At 51.8% G+C, this 18,364-nt stretch overlaps 1 protein-coding gene across 1 annotated transcript in view; it reads right to left on the bottom strand.

Moving 5' to 3' along the window:
* The window catches only part of ZNF423 (zinc finger protein 423), a 360,445-nt gene extending 343,326 nt beyond the window's left edge, over positions 1–17,119 (bottom strand). Inside the window, exon 1 of the mRNA XM_017530167.2 lies at positions 16,990–17,119. Coding sequence (XP_017385656.1) covers positions 16,990–17,029 — 40 coding nt within the window. The 5' untranslated portion in view covers positions 17,030–17,119. The remainder of the gene's footprint in view (positions 1–16,989) is intronic.
* Between the last annotated feature and the right edge of the window lie 1,245 nt (positions 17,120–18,364).

Below are 18,364 nucleotides of genomic sequence, written 5' to 3'. Positions count from 1 at the left end.
GCCGCACCCTGAGGGCCAGGCCTCCAGTCCAGCATGCAGATCTGGGTTCCTTGCAGGGGCTGAGCACGAGTCTGGGGCCAGAGTGCCTCCGTCCAAATCTTGCCCTAGCTGTGGGACACTGAGCCATTTATTTTACTTCCCTATGCCTCGGTTTCCTCCTCTGTAAAATAGGGATACACATCACGTACCTATTTCACAGGGGTGCTGTGAAGGTTGAATGAATCAAGAGCATAAGTGTTCAGAACAGTCCTTAGTGCCTGGCAAGTGCGCTCAGCAGCATTACGTGTCTGAGGATGTACCAGGGAATGGCCCTGCGGCTGTCACCCGCCTTCCTCCAGCCCCACCTCAAAGCAGAGGCCGGATCGCGGCTCCGGGGCCCCAGTGCTCCCGAGGCGCACATCTGGCAAGCGGGCCGCAGCCCACACACCGGCTGCACCAGCTGTGGGCTCGACGCCGCCGACCCCAGCGCCAGGCCTGGTACCCGGAGTCCTGAGGGCGCCAGACTCCGAGGGGCGGGCGGCCGGGGGGCGGCCCGCGGCGCCGAACAAGCCAGGCCCCACCCGGGCCGCGCGAGCGAGCTGCGCAGCCTGCGCCTTCCCAGCCGGCCCCCTGCCGCGGCCGCTTTGTGCCCGAACCTGGCCCTGAGTGACTACGCCGCAGCCATGGAGCCCTCCCGCGCGGGGGGCGGCCCAGCGCGTTCCCAGGACCGCCGCCTCAAAGGGGTCCCGCGGGCCAGGCAGACAAGGGCCCGGGAGGGGCCGCGTTCCCAAGCGCCGGCCGGGATCCCCCTGGGTCGCTGGGCGGGAAGAGCCCCGAGGCCCCCTCCTCTGCTTTTCCCCGCCCCTTCCCAGCCATCCCGTTCCCCGCCTCCTCCCCAAATGCCACCCCATCCTCGATTTCTTCCTTCTCTCCGACCCTTGACCCCTTCCCCTCCCCCACCGTTTCTCAGTCCCCTCCCCTCATTCCCCTAGAACACGGATCCCACAGGGCAACTCCGCAGTCGGACTCCAGGAGGACCCTGGAGGGCCCAGTTCCCACCTCCCGTCCTGGAAATCTCGGCCCCCCCACACCCAGACACTTCCCCCCACGACACAAGCCTGGGGCCACAGCCCTGGCTTAGAGAAGGGCTGGATGCCTTGGAGAGGGGCTGGCGTCTGAGGGAACGGGCTGTGGGAGCCTCCTCGCCGCATGTGCCCATCTGTCAGATGGGGGTGGGAACGTGGTCCAGTTCCAGGCACAGGCCCCGGGCGCTCACAGCAGGTAGACCCGGGAAGGCCCATCCCCTGAGCCCTCCAGGTCATTTGTGCATGGAGAGGCCTGCATGTCTTCGGTGGAGGAGGCTGGCATGACACTGAGATCCCCAGGGCAAGACTGGGACCCAGAAGAGGCTTCTGCCCAGAAACAGCCCCAAGGAACTGACTTACCACCCCAGGGACGCCTCCAGAGAGAACAGGGCCGCGCCAGCAAGCAGTGCAGCTTGCACCTTCCCAGCAGCAGCCCACCCCCCCCACCCCCTGCCTTCCCAGGGTGAGGAGCCAGAGGCTCAGAGGACCCACCTGCCACAACCTCCCAGTCTCCCAAAGCATCAACCACAAAGACCTCCAGGCCCCCAGCTCCCCTCATGAAGCAGCCGCCTTCACTGTCAGGGCTCCAGTGTCACCTCCAGGATGGCCTTCTCTGCACAGCCTCCCCCACCACTCCCTGCCTGCCCCAGAACCTGCTTTGCTTAATTGCACATGGCTCCTCACTCCACTAGAATAAACCTGTCCACCATGGTGGCCGCAGCACCTTGAACACTGCCTGGCACATAGTAGGTGCTCAGTAAACATGAGAGGAATGAATGAACAAATGGGCAGCAGGTAATGATAGCAGTCCCTAAACGCCTTGAAACCTAAACCGTGTCCCAGATAAGGGAATTCCATGATAAGTGATCAAATAAGTTTGGAAATCACAAATTATTAACAGCTCTGAGAGTCCCATGCTGGCATTTTAAAGGCTCCAAGAAGCCTGGAAGGTTTTAATTTTTTTTTAACTCTGTTTAATCCAGTGTTTGCCAAATGCATTGGCAAACCTCTCTTTTTGGGGAATGGAATATCAACAAAATCCTGGAATACATTTTGGGAAACACCAATATAAACTAATCTCCCACCCTCACAACCACAACTTTATACATGGTCAGTTGAATCCTAGAAAGAACTTGCTTCTTTCTTTTTACAAGATCAAGTCTAACACAGTGCCAGAAAAGTATCTGAATGAATGGATATAAGGTAAATTCGTGAGCAAAGTCTACCACCCACGAGCATGTTCTCAGTCCCTGTACTGAGAGTCTGAACCAAGCAGGCAGTTTGAAGAGTCTCTTTGCCCTGGAGGCTGGCACATATGACCACTCACACAGGCACAGACATACATGTGAACTCATGCACACACGTACACGGCCACACACTCAAGCATCCATGCACATGCACACACTAGTACACAAAGACTCACACACATGCACACACATGTACCCAACAGGTACCCACACAGACTCAGAAACATACACAGTCATGCATGCACACATACGTGCGCACACAGAGTCACACCACACATGCACACCTATTCTGGGGCATATGCCCTCCCACACAGCCCCTTCCCTGAGCCTGGCCAGGGAGCCGCTTGAGAAGGACAGCCGTCTTCTGGTGGGGTGGGGAGGACGGACTCAAGGAGAGATGTAAAAGCCCCCTTCAAACCTGGTGTCTCTAAAAAGGGCAGGGTTGTCCCAGCAGGTGACAGGCTAAAGCCTGACCAATAAGCTCTTCATCACCTGAGATTTCCTCCTCACCTCTCTCCTGGGAGTAGAGCCCCATCTCAAAGAAAAAGAAACTGAGACTTACCAATAACATGGCAAGGATGTAGGGAAAGAGGCATGGGAGTCCAAATCCATCTGCTCAGAATCCACCCCCCAGAAGCTTTGGGGTCCTAGGTTGCTCCCAAGGCAGGCCAGTGACAGCAGCAAGATCCTCCAGCTCCTGCTTCCCCTACCCTCAGGCACAATTCTGCCACAAGGTCGCTGTATGACCTTGGACACCTAACTTGCCCTCTCTGGGCAAGTTTAATCATCTATAGGAAAAGGGGCCTCATCTGAGGATTCTCCAAGCTCCATGACTGCTGGTGAAAAAGAAAGCCTAAGGTCCCCCACTCTGCAGTCAAAAGCGAGTGTCAAGATTCCAGGAGATACTGCTTGTAACGTGCATAGCCCAGTGACTGTATACAAGGGCTGCCCATTAGAGGTTAGCTGCTCTTGATGTTGTGATTCCATTCCTCAGAGACCAAATAAAAAATGCTACCCCTTCTTCCAGGCTTTGCCTGATTCCCCTACCAAAAGGACTCCCCCCAAGTCTCTCACCCCTCCCACAGCCCTCAGCCCACACTTCTGTCCTAGGCTGCCTTGTCTGGTCCAGTGGTTAGGGTCTACTGCCCTCTCTAGTCGCCAGGCTTCTTGAGGACGTGGCCTCTCCTGGGTTCTCTCTGCATCTTCCTTGGAGCCCAGGACGAGCCTCACCTCAGTCAGATGCTCAGGATTTATGCTCATAGAAGGGTGGATATGAAAGGGAGGGAAGGAGGGCAGACAACCAAAGGACTCACCAAGGGAAAGAAACGCCCATATCCCCAAGCTCTGTAGTACAGTGCCCCTTCAGAAGAAAGAAAAATGGCCGGCACAGTGGCTCACGCCTGTAATCCCAACACTTTGGGAGGCCAAGGCGGACAGATCAGGAGTTCAAGACCAGCCTGGCCAACATGGTGAAATCCTATCTCTACTAAAAATATGAAAATTAGCCGGGGCCAGACACAGTGGTTGACCTGGCACAGTGGCTCATGCCTATAACCCCAACCTGGCCAATATGGTGAAACCCCATCTCTACTAAAAATACAAAAATTAGACAAGCATGGTGGTGGGTGTCTGTAATCCCAGCTACTTCAGAGGTTGAGACAAGAGAATCTCCTAAATCCGAGAGGTAGAGGTTGCAGTGAACCAAGATCATGTCCATTGCACTCCAGCCTGGGTGACAAGAGTGAAAATTCCATCTCAAAACAAAAACAAAAACAAAACAAAATTAGCCAGGCGTGGTGGCAGGCACCTGTAATCCCAGCTACTTGGGAGGCTGAGGCAGGAATCGCTTGAATCTGGGAGGCAGAGGTCACAGTGAGCTGAGATCGTGGCACCACACTCCAGCCTGGGCAACAGAGTGAGACTATGTCTCAAAAAACAAGAAAGAAAGAAAGAAAAATGGTCCATAAACATAAGAGGCCAGATATGGTGGCTCACACCTGTATCCCAACACTTTAAGAGGCCAAGGTGGAAGGACCACTTGAGCCTAGGAGTTTGAGACCAGCCTAGGCAACATAGCAAGGCCTCATCTCTGGGGAAAAAAAAAAAAAAAAACTTGAGCCTAGGAGTTTGAGACCAGCCTAGGCAACATAGCAAGGCCTCATCTCTGGGGAAAAAAAAAAAAAAAAAAGTCAACACCACTAATAATTAGGGAAGTGCAAATTTAAACAATGCAATTTTTTTGCCTGCCAGAGTACCAAAAAGGAAAAGGAAAAAAAAGGAAACAATGAGAAGAAACAAAACATCATCATCTATATGGCCAAGGATTGGGAGAAATATGTATTCATGCCCTATTATTGAAGGGTAAATTGGTACAGACTTTGTGGAAGGCAATTTGGAAATATCTATGACATTTTTCAAGCGAATGCCCTTTGACCCAACAATTTCACTTCTAGGAATCCAGCCAAAGAAACACTCAAACAAGAACACAAAAATTTATAAATGAGGATGTTCACCGCATCATCGTTAAAACAGCAAAAAACTGGAAACAACTAACTGTTCACCAACAGAAGACTGTAAATAAAGTCCAGTGCAACGATTCTGCAGACCTCCTCATGGCGGTGAACAAGGAGCAGATCTAGCCCCTATAGGTGCCACCTCCCAGGCTGATGGTTCCTAACCCCGGCTACGCATTCCAATTCACCAGGAAGCTTTTCTACAAAAGCTGACCAGGGGCCCCCATCCTCAGAGAGTCTGGATTACTTCATCTGTGGTGGGGCTCAGGTAACGTTAGTTTTTTAAGTGCCTAGGATGATACTGATGTGCAACTAAGATTGGAAACTTAACTCATGTAGCTAACCCTACTAGCTCTATCGTATTTCAAGGACAGGGAAACTGAGGCCCATAGAAGGAACTGTCTTGCCCAAGATCACAGAGTATGTTTCCCCTCCCCAAGGAGAGAAATGAAGGAATCTTGACTCAAACCTTCAGGGGGAATGGGGTCTCTTTCCTATTCTGAGTGATTGGCAGATTCCCTGCCAACACATCCCATTTTCCCCCTCCCACCCACTTAGCTGGCCCCACCCCTCACTCCTAGTGCTGTTCCTGGGGCAGACCCCCCCCAAAAGACGAAGAGGGTCCCAAGGCCACTTAATGGTGGCTGATCCCTGGCCAGGACCAAGCTGGTCAAATGTGTCTAGTCTGAGCCACGGCAATGATGTGGCAGGATGAGGGGCAGGGGCAGGATGGCAAGTGTATTGAGTTAAACACTCTGTTTTATTTAAAATTAAGGCCAGGCACGGAGGTTGATGCCTGTAATCTCAACATTCTGAGAGGTAGAGGTGGGAGAATCATTTGAGACTAGGCTGAGCAACATATGGAGAACTCCGTCTCTCAAAAAAAAAAAAAAATGAGTTGGGCACGGTGGCTGGCACCTGTAGTCCAGTTCACTCAGGAGTCTAAGGAAGGAGGATAGCTTGAGACCAGGAGTTTGAGGTGGCAGTGAGCTACGATCACATCAATGCACTCCAGCCTGGGCAGCAGAGCAAGATCCAAACTTTAAAAAGAATTAAAATTAAATTAGTACAAAAATATCTCATTGCTTTTATGATTTTAAAAGCAAAGTTTTATAAGTCTAACACAATGTGTGGCACAAAGCCCTCACTGAACAGCAGCTGCAGTCTCATGGCACAGTGTACCCTGAGTGTGAAAGAGGCCGGGCACAAGCCCCCCCCCCACCTCCTCATCAGGAACAGAGGCTGGGGCAGCGGGAGGGGCCCACAGAGACTGACGCCCACGGTGAACCAAGGCCTGCAAAGGCGTGTGCTCCGTCTCAGTTCACCCACTCGGTCATCCACTCTGTCACTTACAAATCCATTTACTCATCGTTGAGTCATTTACTCACTAATCACTCATTCATTTGTTCACTTGTTCACCCGTTCATATTTATTCCCTCAACAATTCACACATTTACGCATTCATTTAAGAAATCTTGGCCGGGCACGGTGGCTCAAGCTTGTAATCCCAGCACTTTGGGAGGTCAAGGCAGGCAGATCACCTGAGGTCAGGAGATGGAGACCATCCTGGCCAACATGGTAGAATCTTGTCTCTACTAAAAATAAAAAATTAGCCGGGCATGGTGGCACATGCCTGTAATCCCAGCTACTCATGAGGCTGAGGCAGGAGCATCGCTTGAACCCAAGAGGCGGAGGTTGCAGTGAGCCGAGATGGCGCCACTGCACTCCAGCCTGGGCAACAAGAGCAAAACTCCGTCTCAAAAAAAGAAAAGAAAAAAGAAATCTTTTAGACATAATGACCTAGAAGATTGAGGCCAGGTTTTTTTGGGACTTTTTGTGTTTTTTTTTTTTCTGTTTTTGGTTTGTGTTTTGTTTTGTTTTGTTTTGTGAGAAAGGGTCTCACTCTGTCACCCAGGCTGGAGTACAGTGGCACGATCACAGCTCACCGCAGCCTCAACCTTCCAGGTTCAGGTGATTCTTCCACCTTAGCCTCCTGAACAGCCAGAACTACAGGCGCCTGCCACCACACCCTCCTCTAATTTTTTTTATTTTTTGTAGAGGGGGGTTTCACCATGTTGCCCAAGCTGGTCTGGAACTCCTGAGCTCAAGCGATTCACCTGCCTCAGTTTCTCAAAGTGCTGAGATTACAGGCGTGAGCCACCACCACACCCAGCCGATGCCATTTCTGAATGAGCTAGGCCCTGGAAGCCTAGCAGGCTGCTGGCATCCCATGCATGAGCCCCTTCCCCTGAGGAAGGCAGGACACGAACTGCTGGAGGGACTGGGGATTTGAGCTACTCACTGTGGCCCTAGGAGGTGGAACCAGGACCAACACAGGGTGGAGACTGCGGCTTCATGTGTGAAATTCAAGCTAAAAAGGCACAGATGTGCCACAGAGGTAGTGAGCTCCCTGTGAGTGAAAGTGTGTACGTCCAGGCTAGATGAAACTGAGGACGCCAGAAACACACTCAAACAGGTGTAAATGAAGTGACCGCCAAGGTTCCTTTTCAACCTGTGATTTCAGGATTCAGAGAGGTTCAAAGGCAAAAGTAGTGAATCTTCCCAACATGTGTGTCTGGCCCCCTGGCTGGCCAGTGTCTCCCTAAGGGGCACAGGGCATCTGCAGGGGCTCTCCTGGGCACTGAGAACTCGTGCACTGCTTGCCGCTCCCCAGACACTCCAACACTCTCTGTGGCCTCCACCCCAGAGACAGAAGCCTGCCTCCTCTTTCCATCTCCCCACTTCTGGGCACCTGCTTCACCTCCCTCCCCCTCTCCCTGGAGACCCTCAGGAACGGATGATTGTCTCTCCTCTCTCCAAGTTGAAAACTGCAGCCCTAGGGGGCAAGGGATAAAGCCACATCTCTTGTTCAGGAACCAGATATATAATGTATGTTGCTGGTGGCTCCAAGGTTCTGCAGCCTCCAGGCCAAGGGGGTCCCCCTGCCTAGTCTCCCAGCCTGAATGTGGTGGCCATACCACCCAGCTGCCCTCTCTGGCCATGCCCGGCTCCCTAACCAAGCCCAGATGGCCATCACACTGCCTTCAGGCAGGTAAAATTCAGTCCAACAGGAGTTAGGTGAACAGTATGTTTTATTTAATTAGGATCAACAGAAGAGATAAACCTCACAGCAAGATAGGGAATGACAACACTGCAAAAAATAATTCATGCCCAGGTAACGAAAGGGCAAATTTCAATTACAGAGAAAACAGGGGGAGAAAAAGTTTCCAAGCACCTCCAAGGAGGGGGGCAGTGAAAAGCCTGCAAAGCCTAGACTGAGGGCCCAAGATGGTCTAGAAAGCAAGGCAATCGAGTGAACCAAACATCCGTTCCTCTCTCTCCTTGTCACAGACAAACAGGCCTATGTGTGCAGGGCTGGGTGGGCCGTGGGACCTGAGTCCTGACAGGTAGGTGTGGGGGCCACAAGGGATCTGTCAGGGCCACTGGGCAAGCTGCCAACCTGCCAGGCACAGTCTCAAAAGAATGCTGTCCCCAAAAAGGCTGAGAGGTGACTCACGCCTGTAATCCCAGCACTTTGGGAGGCTGAGGCAGGAGGATCACCTGAGGCTGGGAGTTTGAGACCAGCCTGGCCAACATGAAGAAACCCTGTTTCTACTAAAAATACAAAAATTAGCCAGGCATGGTGGTGCATGCCTGTAATCCCAGCTACCCGGGAGACTGAGGCAGGAGAATTGCTTGAGCTCCGGAGGCGGAGGTTGGTGTGAGCCAAGATCACACCATTGCACTCTAGCGTGGGCAACAAGAACGAGACTCCATCTCAAAAAAAAAAAAAAAAAAAAAAAAAAAAAAAAAAAAAAGGAGAAAAGAAAAAAAAAAAAGAATGCTGTCCTGGCTAGGAGACAGAACAAATGTTCACAAACATTCTAATCCTAATAATGGTCATCAGATCACTCAGCAAGTCCTTAGTGCCCCACCTGCCCTTGCCCCCAGCCCTACCAGCCCTGATGGAACCCTAGTCTTGTGCCCTGCCCTAGCCTTAGGCAATCCAATCTCACTTCTCACACTAGGGCAAGGCAAACCCCACACACACATGCCTTTTGAGAGAATGGCGTCATCTTCTAAGGCTGTTTCTCATGCCTACCCTGGAAGTTGGAGGCTGGCCTGGATGACCGCCTGGCAGGGGGAGCTGCAGATCCCTAACATACCATCACTTGGGTACCAACTATAAATGAAAAGTTCATGGTGGTGACAGCCAGACAACAATGTGTATGCACTTAATGCCACTGAAACACGGTTAAAATGGGCCATGCATGGTGGTTCATGCCTATAATCCCAGCACTTTGGGAGGCCAAGGCAGGAGGATTCCCTGAGGCCAGACCTTTGAGACCAGCCTGGGCAACATAGCAGGACCCCATCTCTACAAATGATAAAATTAAGAAATTAGCCAGGTGAGGTAGCGCATGCCTGTAGTCCCAGCTACTTGGAAGGCTGAGGGGAGAGGATTGCTTGATCCCAGGAGTTCAAGGCTGCAGTGAACTATGATCACATCACTGCACTCCAGCCTGGGGGACAGAGCAAGATCCTGTCTGTAGAAAAGGAAAAAAAAATGGTTAAGATGGTAAATTCTAAGTTATGTATATTTTATCAAAATGTTTAAAAGCAGGAATTGAGGGATGAAGAGTTCTGAGTCCCTCCTCAGACCAACCAAGTGAGCATCTGCAGGACCTGGGCCCAGGAATGTGCAATTTAACCAGCTTTATTGTAGGTGATGGTGACAGGCATGATAGCTGGGGATCCACTCATCTGTATGAAGCCACCGTGTCCCCAGACCAAGGCTCCCCAGCATATTACCTCAATAAATACTTCTTCTGCAAATGAATATTTAAAAAAATGAGTTCTCCAAGTTTCCTAGCCCAAGCAAATATTTTGCTGTATGTGTCCTCCCTCCAAAATGAACCCTCAAGAAGCACAAGCACTGCCCAAGCCGCTCTCTCTCCCAGCCCCTAGTCCCTGCTCCGAAGGTGACATCAACCCCAGCACCCCCGTTATCTGGGAGAGGAAAACTGCTGTTACATTAGCACATTCACAGAGCCCCATTTTATATCCCAGTTCAGAAGATGACATGAACATCTGCTTTCACTTCAAGACATTAATTTTCAATTATTGGAGAAAAACAAAATTAGTCCTGACAAATTGCTGGCGAACACAGGCTCTTGTCTGGTGGTTCATAATAATAACTTTGGGGGCCCACAATTAGTGTCTCAAACGGAGTTTCCTGATGGATCCCTGTCATCTGGAGACAGTGGCAGCAGGGCAGCTCCTCGCACCACGGTGTGTCGGGCAGAAGGATGCTCCAACAACCCGCGGCTCCAAGGTCACTGCCTCTCAGATGACCAGGTTTAGAGAACTAAGGAATTAGGGCTTCCTCTCTCTGGGGAAGATGGGGAGGGACAGAAGATGGGGGGGGCAGGCATCTAAAAAATATCCACCTTAACCATTTTCATCTTTGAATATTTTCAAGGTTTTCTCCTCCTGTTCAGTATCAAGATTTTGCACACTTAGACGGGAATGCAAATCACTCCTGAGTCCTTACCGGGCACACTGGGATCACCTGATAGGATCACCTTATGATTGGAGTTTGCCATCTGCAATGGGAGAAGGGCAGGTGACATGGTTTTCTTATGAGACCCCTTCTACACTTCTACATGATGTCATTCAGGATCCCAAATCCAGAACTCAATGGCTCCAGCCTCTGAGATACAAATGCCTATAAATGTTTTGTAAGAAAAAACTGTTTGCCGGGGTCCCATCGACCCAGAACCTGGTTTAGTCCGGGTTGTAATCTCCAGAAACAAGAGAAAGAAAGAAAACTCTGAGTTTGCCAACCTCAATGACCCCAAATCCAGAGAACAACCCACTTGATAAGAGATTATCAACACTGTAATCTCATTTGATGGGTTTTTATGTATCTTGGCTGCTTTAGTCACTATATCAATAAGAAGCCACTGAAATGTGAATGAGTTGACGAATTCAGAGATAATGATGTGGCCGCCTTTGAATTTGACTCGTCGCAATTGAAACCAGAGTGTGTTTGCCTAGCTAAGATGTTCAGACTCTTGAGGGGAGTGAGGCAAGAGGGAGGGGAGGTAAACAGAGGGATGCAAGTTAAAAAAGACAGAACGAAAACAAAACAACAACCACAACAACAAAGGGAAATTATATCTTTAAAAAGAGAATGAAAGACATTGCTACCTCCAAAGTCAACTCGGTAACTGAGCTCCGATATTGTGTAATTGACTTTGCAAGTAGAACAACAGCAACGTAACAAAGAAAATGTCAGTGTTTTCACAGCACCAATCTATAATGCTGGGCGGCCGTCCCGCTGTCAGCCAGGGCTGACAATACAATAGCTTTCAAAGGGATATTACCATCATGCTTTTATTCCTGACATCAATCAAGACAAAGAGAATCCTTTTCACAAGACATTAAAAATCAAACCTTTGTACAAGAAGATAGGTAAAACAGCATTCTCCTTAAAGACAGCCACATGGAGCAATCAGCTAATTGGCGCTCCTTGAAAGCAGTAAAGTATTTTTATTTACTGAGTGCACAACCCCAATCGTTGGCTGCCGCCAATCCTGGCAGGTAAGCTGTGAGTCAAAAGTTTCCATCAGCATTTCCCCACTCACTTCACCCCGCCTCTCCCACAGTAGGCTGAGGGAGCTGACAGGCAGCCCCAAAAACTTCAAGCGGGATGCAACCAATCCAGGCTTAATTCATCCATTTGGGGTGGGAAACTTCTCTGATCACCCACTAACATGTCTATGCACAAGACGCCCTTGCAAGCTGACGGGAATTTGCAGGAATTGTCAAATTCTCCAGCCCCACTGTATCAGGGTTTTCCTGGCTACCCAAATAATGGCGACCCCACTAACAGTTTTCAAGGTATTCTACTGTAGTCACCCTAGATTCACAGATATGAAGAAACCCTGATATCTTCTACAAATGTTTTCAAGACGTGAAGACAATACTCTCTGCAAACAGCAGTGCACCGTGGACAAGGCTGGGCTTTGCTTCAGCCAGTGTCCGGGAAAGGCAAGTCCATCCTAACCTATGCCAAACAAAGAGTGAACTAAACCTACCCACCACCATGGAAAAACAATGGGGCCATCAGGAAATCTAGCCGTCCTCTGCCTGCTTACTTTCAAGACAGTTTCAGATGCCTGCATGTCAGAAGTTGTTGACACTTACAGAAAACTGCAAGTCCAGGAGCAGGAAGCTACAGAGCCTCATGTTTGAAAGAGGTCATTTCCTAGACACTTTCCAAGCCGCTGACATCTTACAGCCTTTCAACCTTCCAAGACGCCATGTCCCCACATCCAGTCCAGGCATGACAGAGCCACTGGTCCAGTTGGTCACAAGTATCAGGCCATTGTTGAGAAGGAGTGGGAGCAAGAACTCTCTGCAGGAGGGCTCTCGGGAACTCAGAGCCCAAGGTGTTCTGTGACTTGCCCCTTTGGTATCCTACAGACCATCTGCCACAAATATGCAACCCCATCCAGTCACTCAAAGATAGAGACCGCACTCAGCATCTGCGGCAGAAATGGATGTTTTTACTTTTCAGCTATAACAGGATACCGTTGTTTATTTCTAAACAGAATCTGAACAACAGGTGCCGTTCACTTCACTACAGAATGGACAGAAATTTTTAAAGAAGATGGAACTGGTCCCAACACTGCCTTGAAAAAGCATATACTCCCACCACCACCACCTAAATCAGCCTTTTTCAAAGAGCCAGGCAGCACGTCTGCACCATCAGCCTCAGTGGTAAGTTCCTTTCGTTTACACATCCAAATGAACAGTTAAGAGAAATCAATGCATCTAATTGCCAGACTATTAAATCCTACATCAGGGGAAGAATTCCACAGCCACTAGCTTAAGAGTTGGCTACCGATATAGCAATTATTGCAACTTTCTATTAGACTGAACCAGATTCCCAGCCTTTCGTCTCCAGCTAGGAACGCTGTACTCAAGTGCTCCAGTTTCCTGCCTTCCTGGTTACCCCTCCCCCTCCTCTGTTAACACACTGTAGCATGCCACAACACTGCCAGGGCTGGCTGCTTCTTCTGAGTTACTTTATGACTGTGAAGTCACCGGCATTTTGCACCTTTCATTATGAATGCACGCTAGGCACCTTATGGTTAACCGTTTAGCAGGATTCTCCTGCCAGAGGCACATAGTTATCTTATTTTATTGCTTATTAAGTTTTTGCAAGGAAACAGGTGTAAGAATCTAAACAGCAATTACCGGACATAAAGAATGAAACAGGTCCTTCCAAAGCTGGGAATTGATAACTTAATTGAGGAGGGGGGTATTAAACATTAGGATTAAATGTTACCTACCCCACTCCACATAGAAAGCTAAAGACCCTGTAAAGGATTTGTTTTGCCCTTCCTACAAGATCATGTACATTTAGCCAAACAAATCTCGACAATTTACACTTGTATGTGGTCTCAGCTGAATCAAGAAACCTGTAACCTCAGAATGCCTCTATTTATTACATCTCAATTATTTCCATGGAAACACTCACAATGTTCCCAAGTCCCTAGACCACCAAATTTATAAGATGGACTTTGAGGAGCTACACGCTGGCAGAAGAAGACAAAGAAGGGGAGGGGAGTGCAGAGAAGACACTGAGGGAACTTTGGGATGTTAGGGTGGGGGGGCGCATGGACATAGCCTGAGCGCTAATTAATATTAAAAACTGTAATTAACAGGTAGTTGCCAGAGAAAATTGACAGTTTTAAAATTATTCAAAAGTTTTAAGCTAAGACAAGGGAAAAGATGTACCAATTTTCCCTATAAATGAAGAGGCTGTTGCATGGATCTAAGAAACCATGGGGTGAAAGGGGACAAGGCCTCCTTAATGTTGAGTGACAGAGAGAACTGCAGAGGTAATCGTTACCAAACCACCTGATATCATCAGCCGAAATAACATCAGTGAGCATGATGAGAACAGCCCGGGAGAATGAGGCCAAAATTATCAAAGGGAACAGATCACTGCAACCACCACACCACACCACACCACACCACCAGGAAACAAAAAAGGGGAGAAGGCTGTAGGGAGGGAAAATCGGTCAGAAAAATGTGACTTTTGTAACACTCCAGGCATTATGGGTTTAGGCTTTTGTTTTGTTTTGTTTTGTTTTGTTTTTTTAATAAATTACATGGCTTTTGAAAACCAACGAGGGTATTCTCCCCGCTGCCCTACTGCCCCAACCCTCTTCTCTATTTACTAGGTGTCCTCCCTGTGAGCTGGGTTTTCCAAAGAAGGACAAACACACCGAGGGGACAAGTGACCCCACTCCAGAAGGGAAGTTGTGTCCGTGAGTGGGAAGTGAGACCACCCAGCCCCCAGAGGCCTGTTTTCTTTTCAAAGCTGCAATGCCTGTGCTTTCAAATCACACTTTCTAATCATCCATTCGAAATTGTTGTATTTCTGTTTTTCCTTCCTGCTATGGGCTTTCACATATCCGAGATCAATTACAAATTACAGTCAAGCAAGTTTCACAGCAGAATGCTTGGGGCTGGGGAAGTCCACAATGCCTCTACATTAGCCCTGACACACAGCAATGGGGGCAAAATAAAATGAAATAAAATGTAAAAGACACAGCTATTCCTTAAGTAGCACCTTCAAGCATCTTTAAAGGTGAAGACCTTGTTGTTTCAAACACTTGGTATGGAGCTGTCCACACTCATGCACACACTTTTGAATATTGCTTGAGAGAAGGGGGGGGCGGTGCTTGAACAGCAATAAATCCCTCGCCTTCTGGAACTCCTATCTATCCAAATTATCTTCTCTCTTAATTCCTCCCTTGATAAGTGGCCACATCTCCACCCTCTTCACCCCGGTAAACAGAATAAAAGGTAAAATGGTGTGAGACAAGGGTTGTACCTGCTTTTGGAAAATGCAGAAAGCCATGAGGAGAGTTGGGGGGTCTCCAACTCCTCAGACAGAAAGGCTCTGTGTGGCTATTTACAACACCGAGTCTCGAAATGCCTCCACTGATCTCCTGTCCACCTTGCTGTCTTTCCCCGATCAACCTGCTTGAACTGTCTGCTACACATACACACATATACATGTGAGAGAGGCACTCACTGAAAATCATTTCAAGGCTCATTTCATGAAAGGCTGAAGACCAATTCTTGAGTCTTTCTCAGAGATCCAGAGTGGTTTTAGAACTCGGTTCAAGCAACTCTGAAACACCCACCCATCTGTTCACTGCAAACTGCTCTCCCTTTGCTTTCTGTGTCTTGCCTTCTAACACAAGGAGTTTTGGAGAAATGGATTGGAGGTCTAGGTAAGCAAGCTTTGCATCTTGATGGAAAAATCGGCTTCTATACTTAGGTTTAACTCAAAATCAACTGCCTGAGTTAAATAAAACTGTTTTTCCAACCAGAAATTCCAATTCCACATTTTCTTCTGGGTCGCCTCTTAAGTGGCTCTTGAAGGAGTGAGCAGTGAGCCAGGGAAAGAGAAAAGAAATCCAGTATTATTTCAAGCCGCACAGCCTTTCTATCAGCAAAAGAGAAACATCCACCCTTCTTTCCTGTCCTCTTCTGGGAGTCCCCCTTCTGGTTTCCCTGTCTCCCAATCAGAACACCCTCTGAACCCCCAGGTCTGTGGAGCAGGCCAGGTCGTCTGGGATTAGACCAGCAGAGTGAGGGAAACAAGACCAACTTCTCTCAAGGAAAAGGGGTAGTGGGATCGGGCCGGGCGCTCCGTTTGGACTCAGTGGGGAGGGTCTCTGCTGGGCCGGGAGCAGTCCCTACAGGGACTTCAGGAGGGCAGCGCTGACGGGTGTCTCAAGATTTTCCTTGCCAGATTCAGTTCCAGCCATTCCAGCCAGGCGCAAGGCTGGCAGGAAGGGAGCGGGGCCCCAGCGCCTTCCCGCGCAGGCCTTCAGGAAATGAACTTTTCAGAGCAGAACTGGGCTCAGGCCAGAGGTCATCAGCGGAGTTGGGAGAAGACAAGGGCCTGGGGTCTTCTGACTCCGTAGACTTAGCCGCTCTAATCGTCCCACTCCCACTCCTCGATCGTCTCCCATCGCGGCAGGGCGCCCCGGCAGCCAACAGAGGGGCAGGAATCGGGACAAAGCAGCAGGCAAGGCCTGAGAGGAGGCCAGGGGAGGGGCTCAGCGGCCAGCGCACGGCCTTTCCCCGGAGCCTCTACTCTCCAGGGATCCCCTGGAGACTGGGGTCCTCGGTGGAAAGAGAAAGCAAAACGCGGAGACGAAGGGGTGGGTGTGTGTATCTATACATCTGCAGCTCCCACAAACGCGCGCACCCCGGGGACCCGGCACAGGAAGCCGGTCTGGACGTTGAGGGTGCCGGTGCCGGTGGTCAGATCCGGGGCGCCCTCCGCGGAGAGGCGCGCACCGCGGCCGCTGCGTTCCCCTGGGGATCCGCGTCCCGCCGGCGAGGCGCAGACAATGAACTCCTGGCGAAGGCTCCCTGCCCGGTGGGCCTCGGTGGAGGAGGCAGGAAGTGCAGGGGCCCCGGCCAGAAGCGCGGCCTGGGCAGGGGGCGGGAGGGGGCGACTGGAGGTCCGGGCGAGGGCGCGACGCCTGGGGCGCGCGCAGACAGCACCCGCCGCTCTCCGCGTCCTCGAGCGACCAGGCAGGGGCCGAAGAGAGCCAGCAAGGCCCGGGGCCAACGAGGGCGGCCTCGGAGCTGCCGGCCTGCCGGGCGCCCGTCCTCGCCGCCTCTTCCTTCCTCCTGCCGCCCGCCCGCCGCCGCCGAGATTCGCAATCCCCGCCAAGTCGGGCCCGCACCCCTTGATTGGCCACGCGGGCCCGGGGTGCGCACGAAGGGAACGGCGAGGACCCCTTGGCGGCGCCCCCAGGCCCGGGTCCCCCGCGGGCGACGGCGCCGGGTGCAGGCGACGGCGCCGGGTCCGGGCGGGGAGGGTGTCCGCGGCGTACCCCCTCCGCCGCCGCCGCCGCCGCCGCCTCCCGCTCCCGGCTTCCTCCTCCCCCTCCTCCGCCTCCGCCTCCGCCTCCGCCTCCTCCGCCGCCTCCTCCTCCTCTCGGCTCGCTCGCGCGGGTCCCCGGCCGCCCGCCCGCCCGCTCGCTCGCCGGTCCCTCCTCCCTCGCTCCCTCCCTCCTCTCTCGCTCGCGCCTCCGCCGGGCCTCGCTAGCTCACCTTTCACCGAACGCGGCTTCGCCTGCTTCCGCCTGGACATGTCCGGGGCTCCGGGCGCTCCGTCGCCCTCCGCAGCCCGCTCCCCCCGCCGCCCCCCGCCGCTCCGGGCAGCCCTTCTCCCCCTTCTCCTCTCCCTCCTCCTCTCCCTCCTCCCCCTCCTCTCCCTCCTCCTCTCCCTCCTCCCACCTACTCTTTCTCTTTCTCTTCCTCCCCCTCCTCCTCCCCATCCTCCCTCTCCTTGTCCCTCTCCTCCACTTCTCCTCCCCATCCTTCTCTCCCTCCTCCCCCTCCTCCTCTTTCTCCTCCTCCTCCTTCCCGTCCTCCTCTCTCTGCTCCTCCCCCTCTTCCTCTTTAAACATTCTATGAAGACGCGGAACCCAAGTCTATAAGTTACGCACACACAAGTATTTTACCCAACACAGGTGTGACCCAGATGAACTGCAATCCCTTGGCCATTGGTTATTCCCCGGAGAAAAGAACCACGCCTTGTACACCACCCATCCGTGGCCACCTGCTGCGTGGACAGGAAATGCCTTTGACCCCCTCCCCCGCCTCTGGGATCCAAGTGGGTCTTCCTCCGTCTACCCAGGTAACCCAGAGGGAATGGAGTCACTGGGGCTATGGGGAACTCCCCGGAGAAAAGAACCGTGCCTTGTACACCACCCATCCGTGGCCACCTGCTGTGTGGACAGGAAATGCCTTTGACCCCCTCCCCCGCCTCTGGGATTCAAGTGGGTCTTCCTCCATCCACCCAGGTGACCCAGATGGACTGGGGTCACTGGGGCTGTGGGGTACTGCCCTAAGAACCGCGACTTGTACACCATGTATCCGTGGCCATCTGCTGTGTGGACAGGAAATGTCTTTGACCCCCCCCCCCGACCTCTGGGATCCAAGTGGGTCTTCCTCCGTCCACCCAGGTGACCCAGATGGACTGGGGTCACNGCCCCCGGCCCCTGCGGCCCCCTCCTTCCCTCCCCCACCCTACCGCCACCCTCACCCTCCTCCTCCTTCTCCTCCTCCTCCGCCCCTTGCCGGATTTTTGTGCAAAGTTTGCAGGCGTCCGGCCACGCAGCCCGGTGCGGAGCTCACAATGAACCCATCTGAGGAGGGGGAACGGGGCTGAAGTCGAGGGGATCTCAAGGGGGGAGGAGACCGGGAGGCGGTCGGGAGCGCGGAAGCTCAGTAACCCCCGAAAAAAAAAAAAAGCCTTCAAATTATCCCCTGCCGCACAAAAATAATAATAATAATAATAAATATTAATGGCTCAAAAATACCCAAGCGCCTGGTTTGAAGATTATGATGGATGGGGGGCGGGGGTCCCTCAACTCAGGCTACTTGGGAGGGGAGGCTGGAAACGGCCGCGGTGGCTCGGAAG

The sequence above is a fragment of the Cebus imitator genome, unplaced genomic scaffold, assembly GCF_001604975.1.
Source record: "Cebus imitator isolate Cc_AM_T3 unplaced genomic scaffold, Cebus_imitator-1.0 Scaffold63, whole genome shotgun sequence".
NCBI classification, from domain to species: Eukaryota; Metazoa; Chordata; class Mammalia; order Primates; family Cebidae; genus Cebus; species Cebus imitator.
Note: the sequence above shows the minus strand (reverse complement) of the source record. Positions and strands in the feature narration are given on the sequence as shown.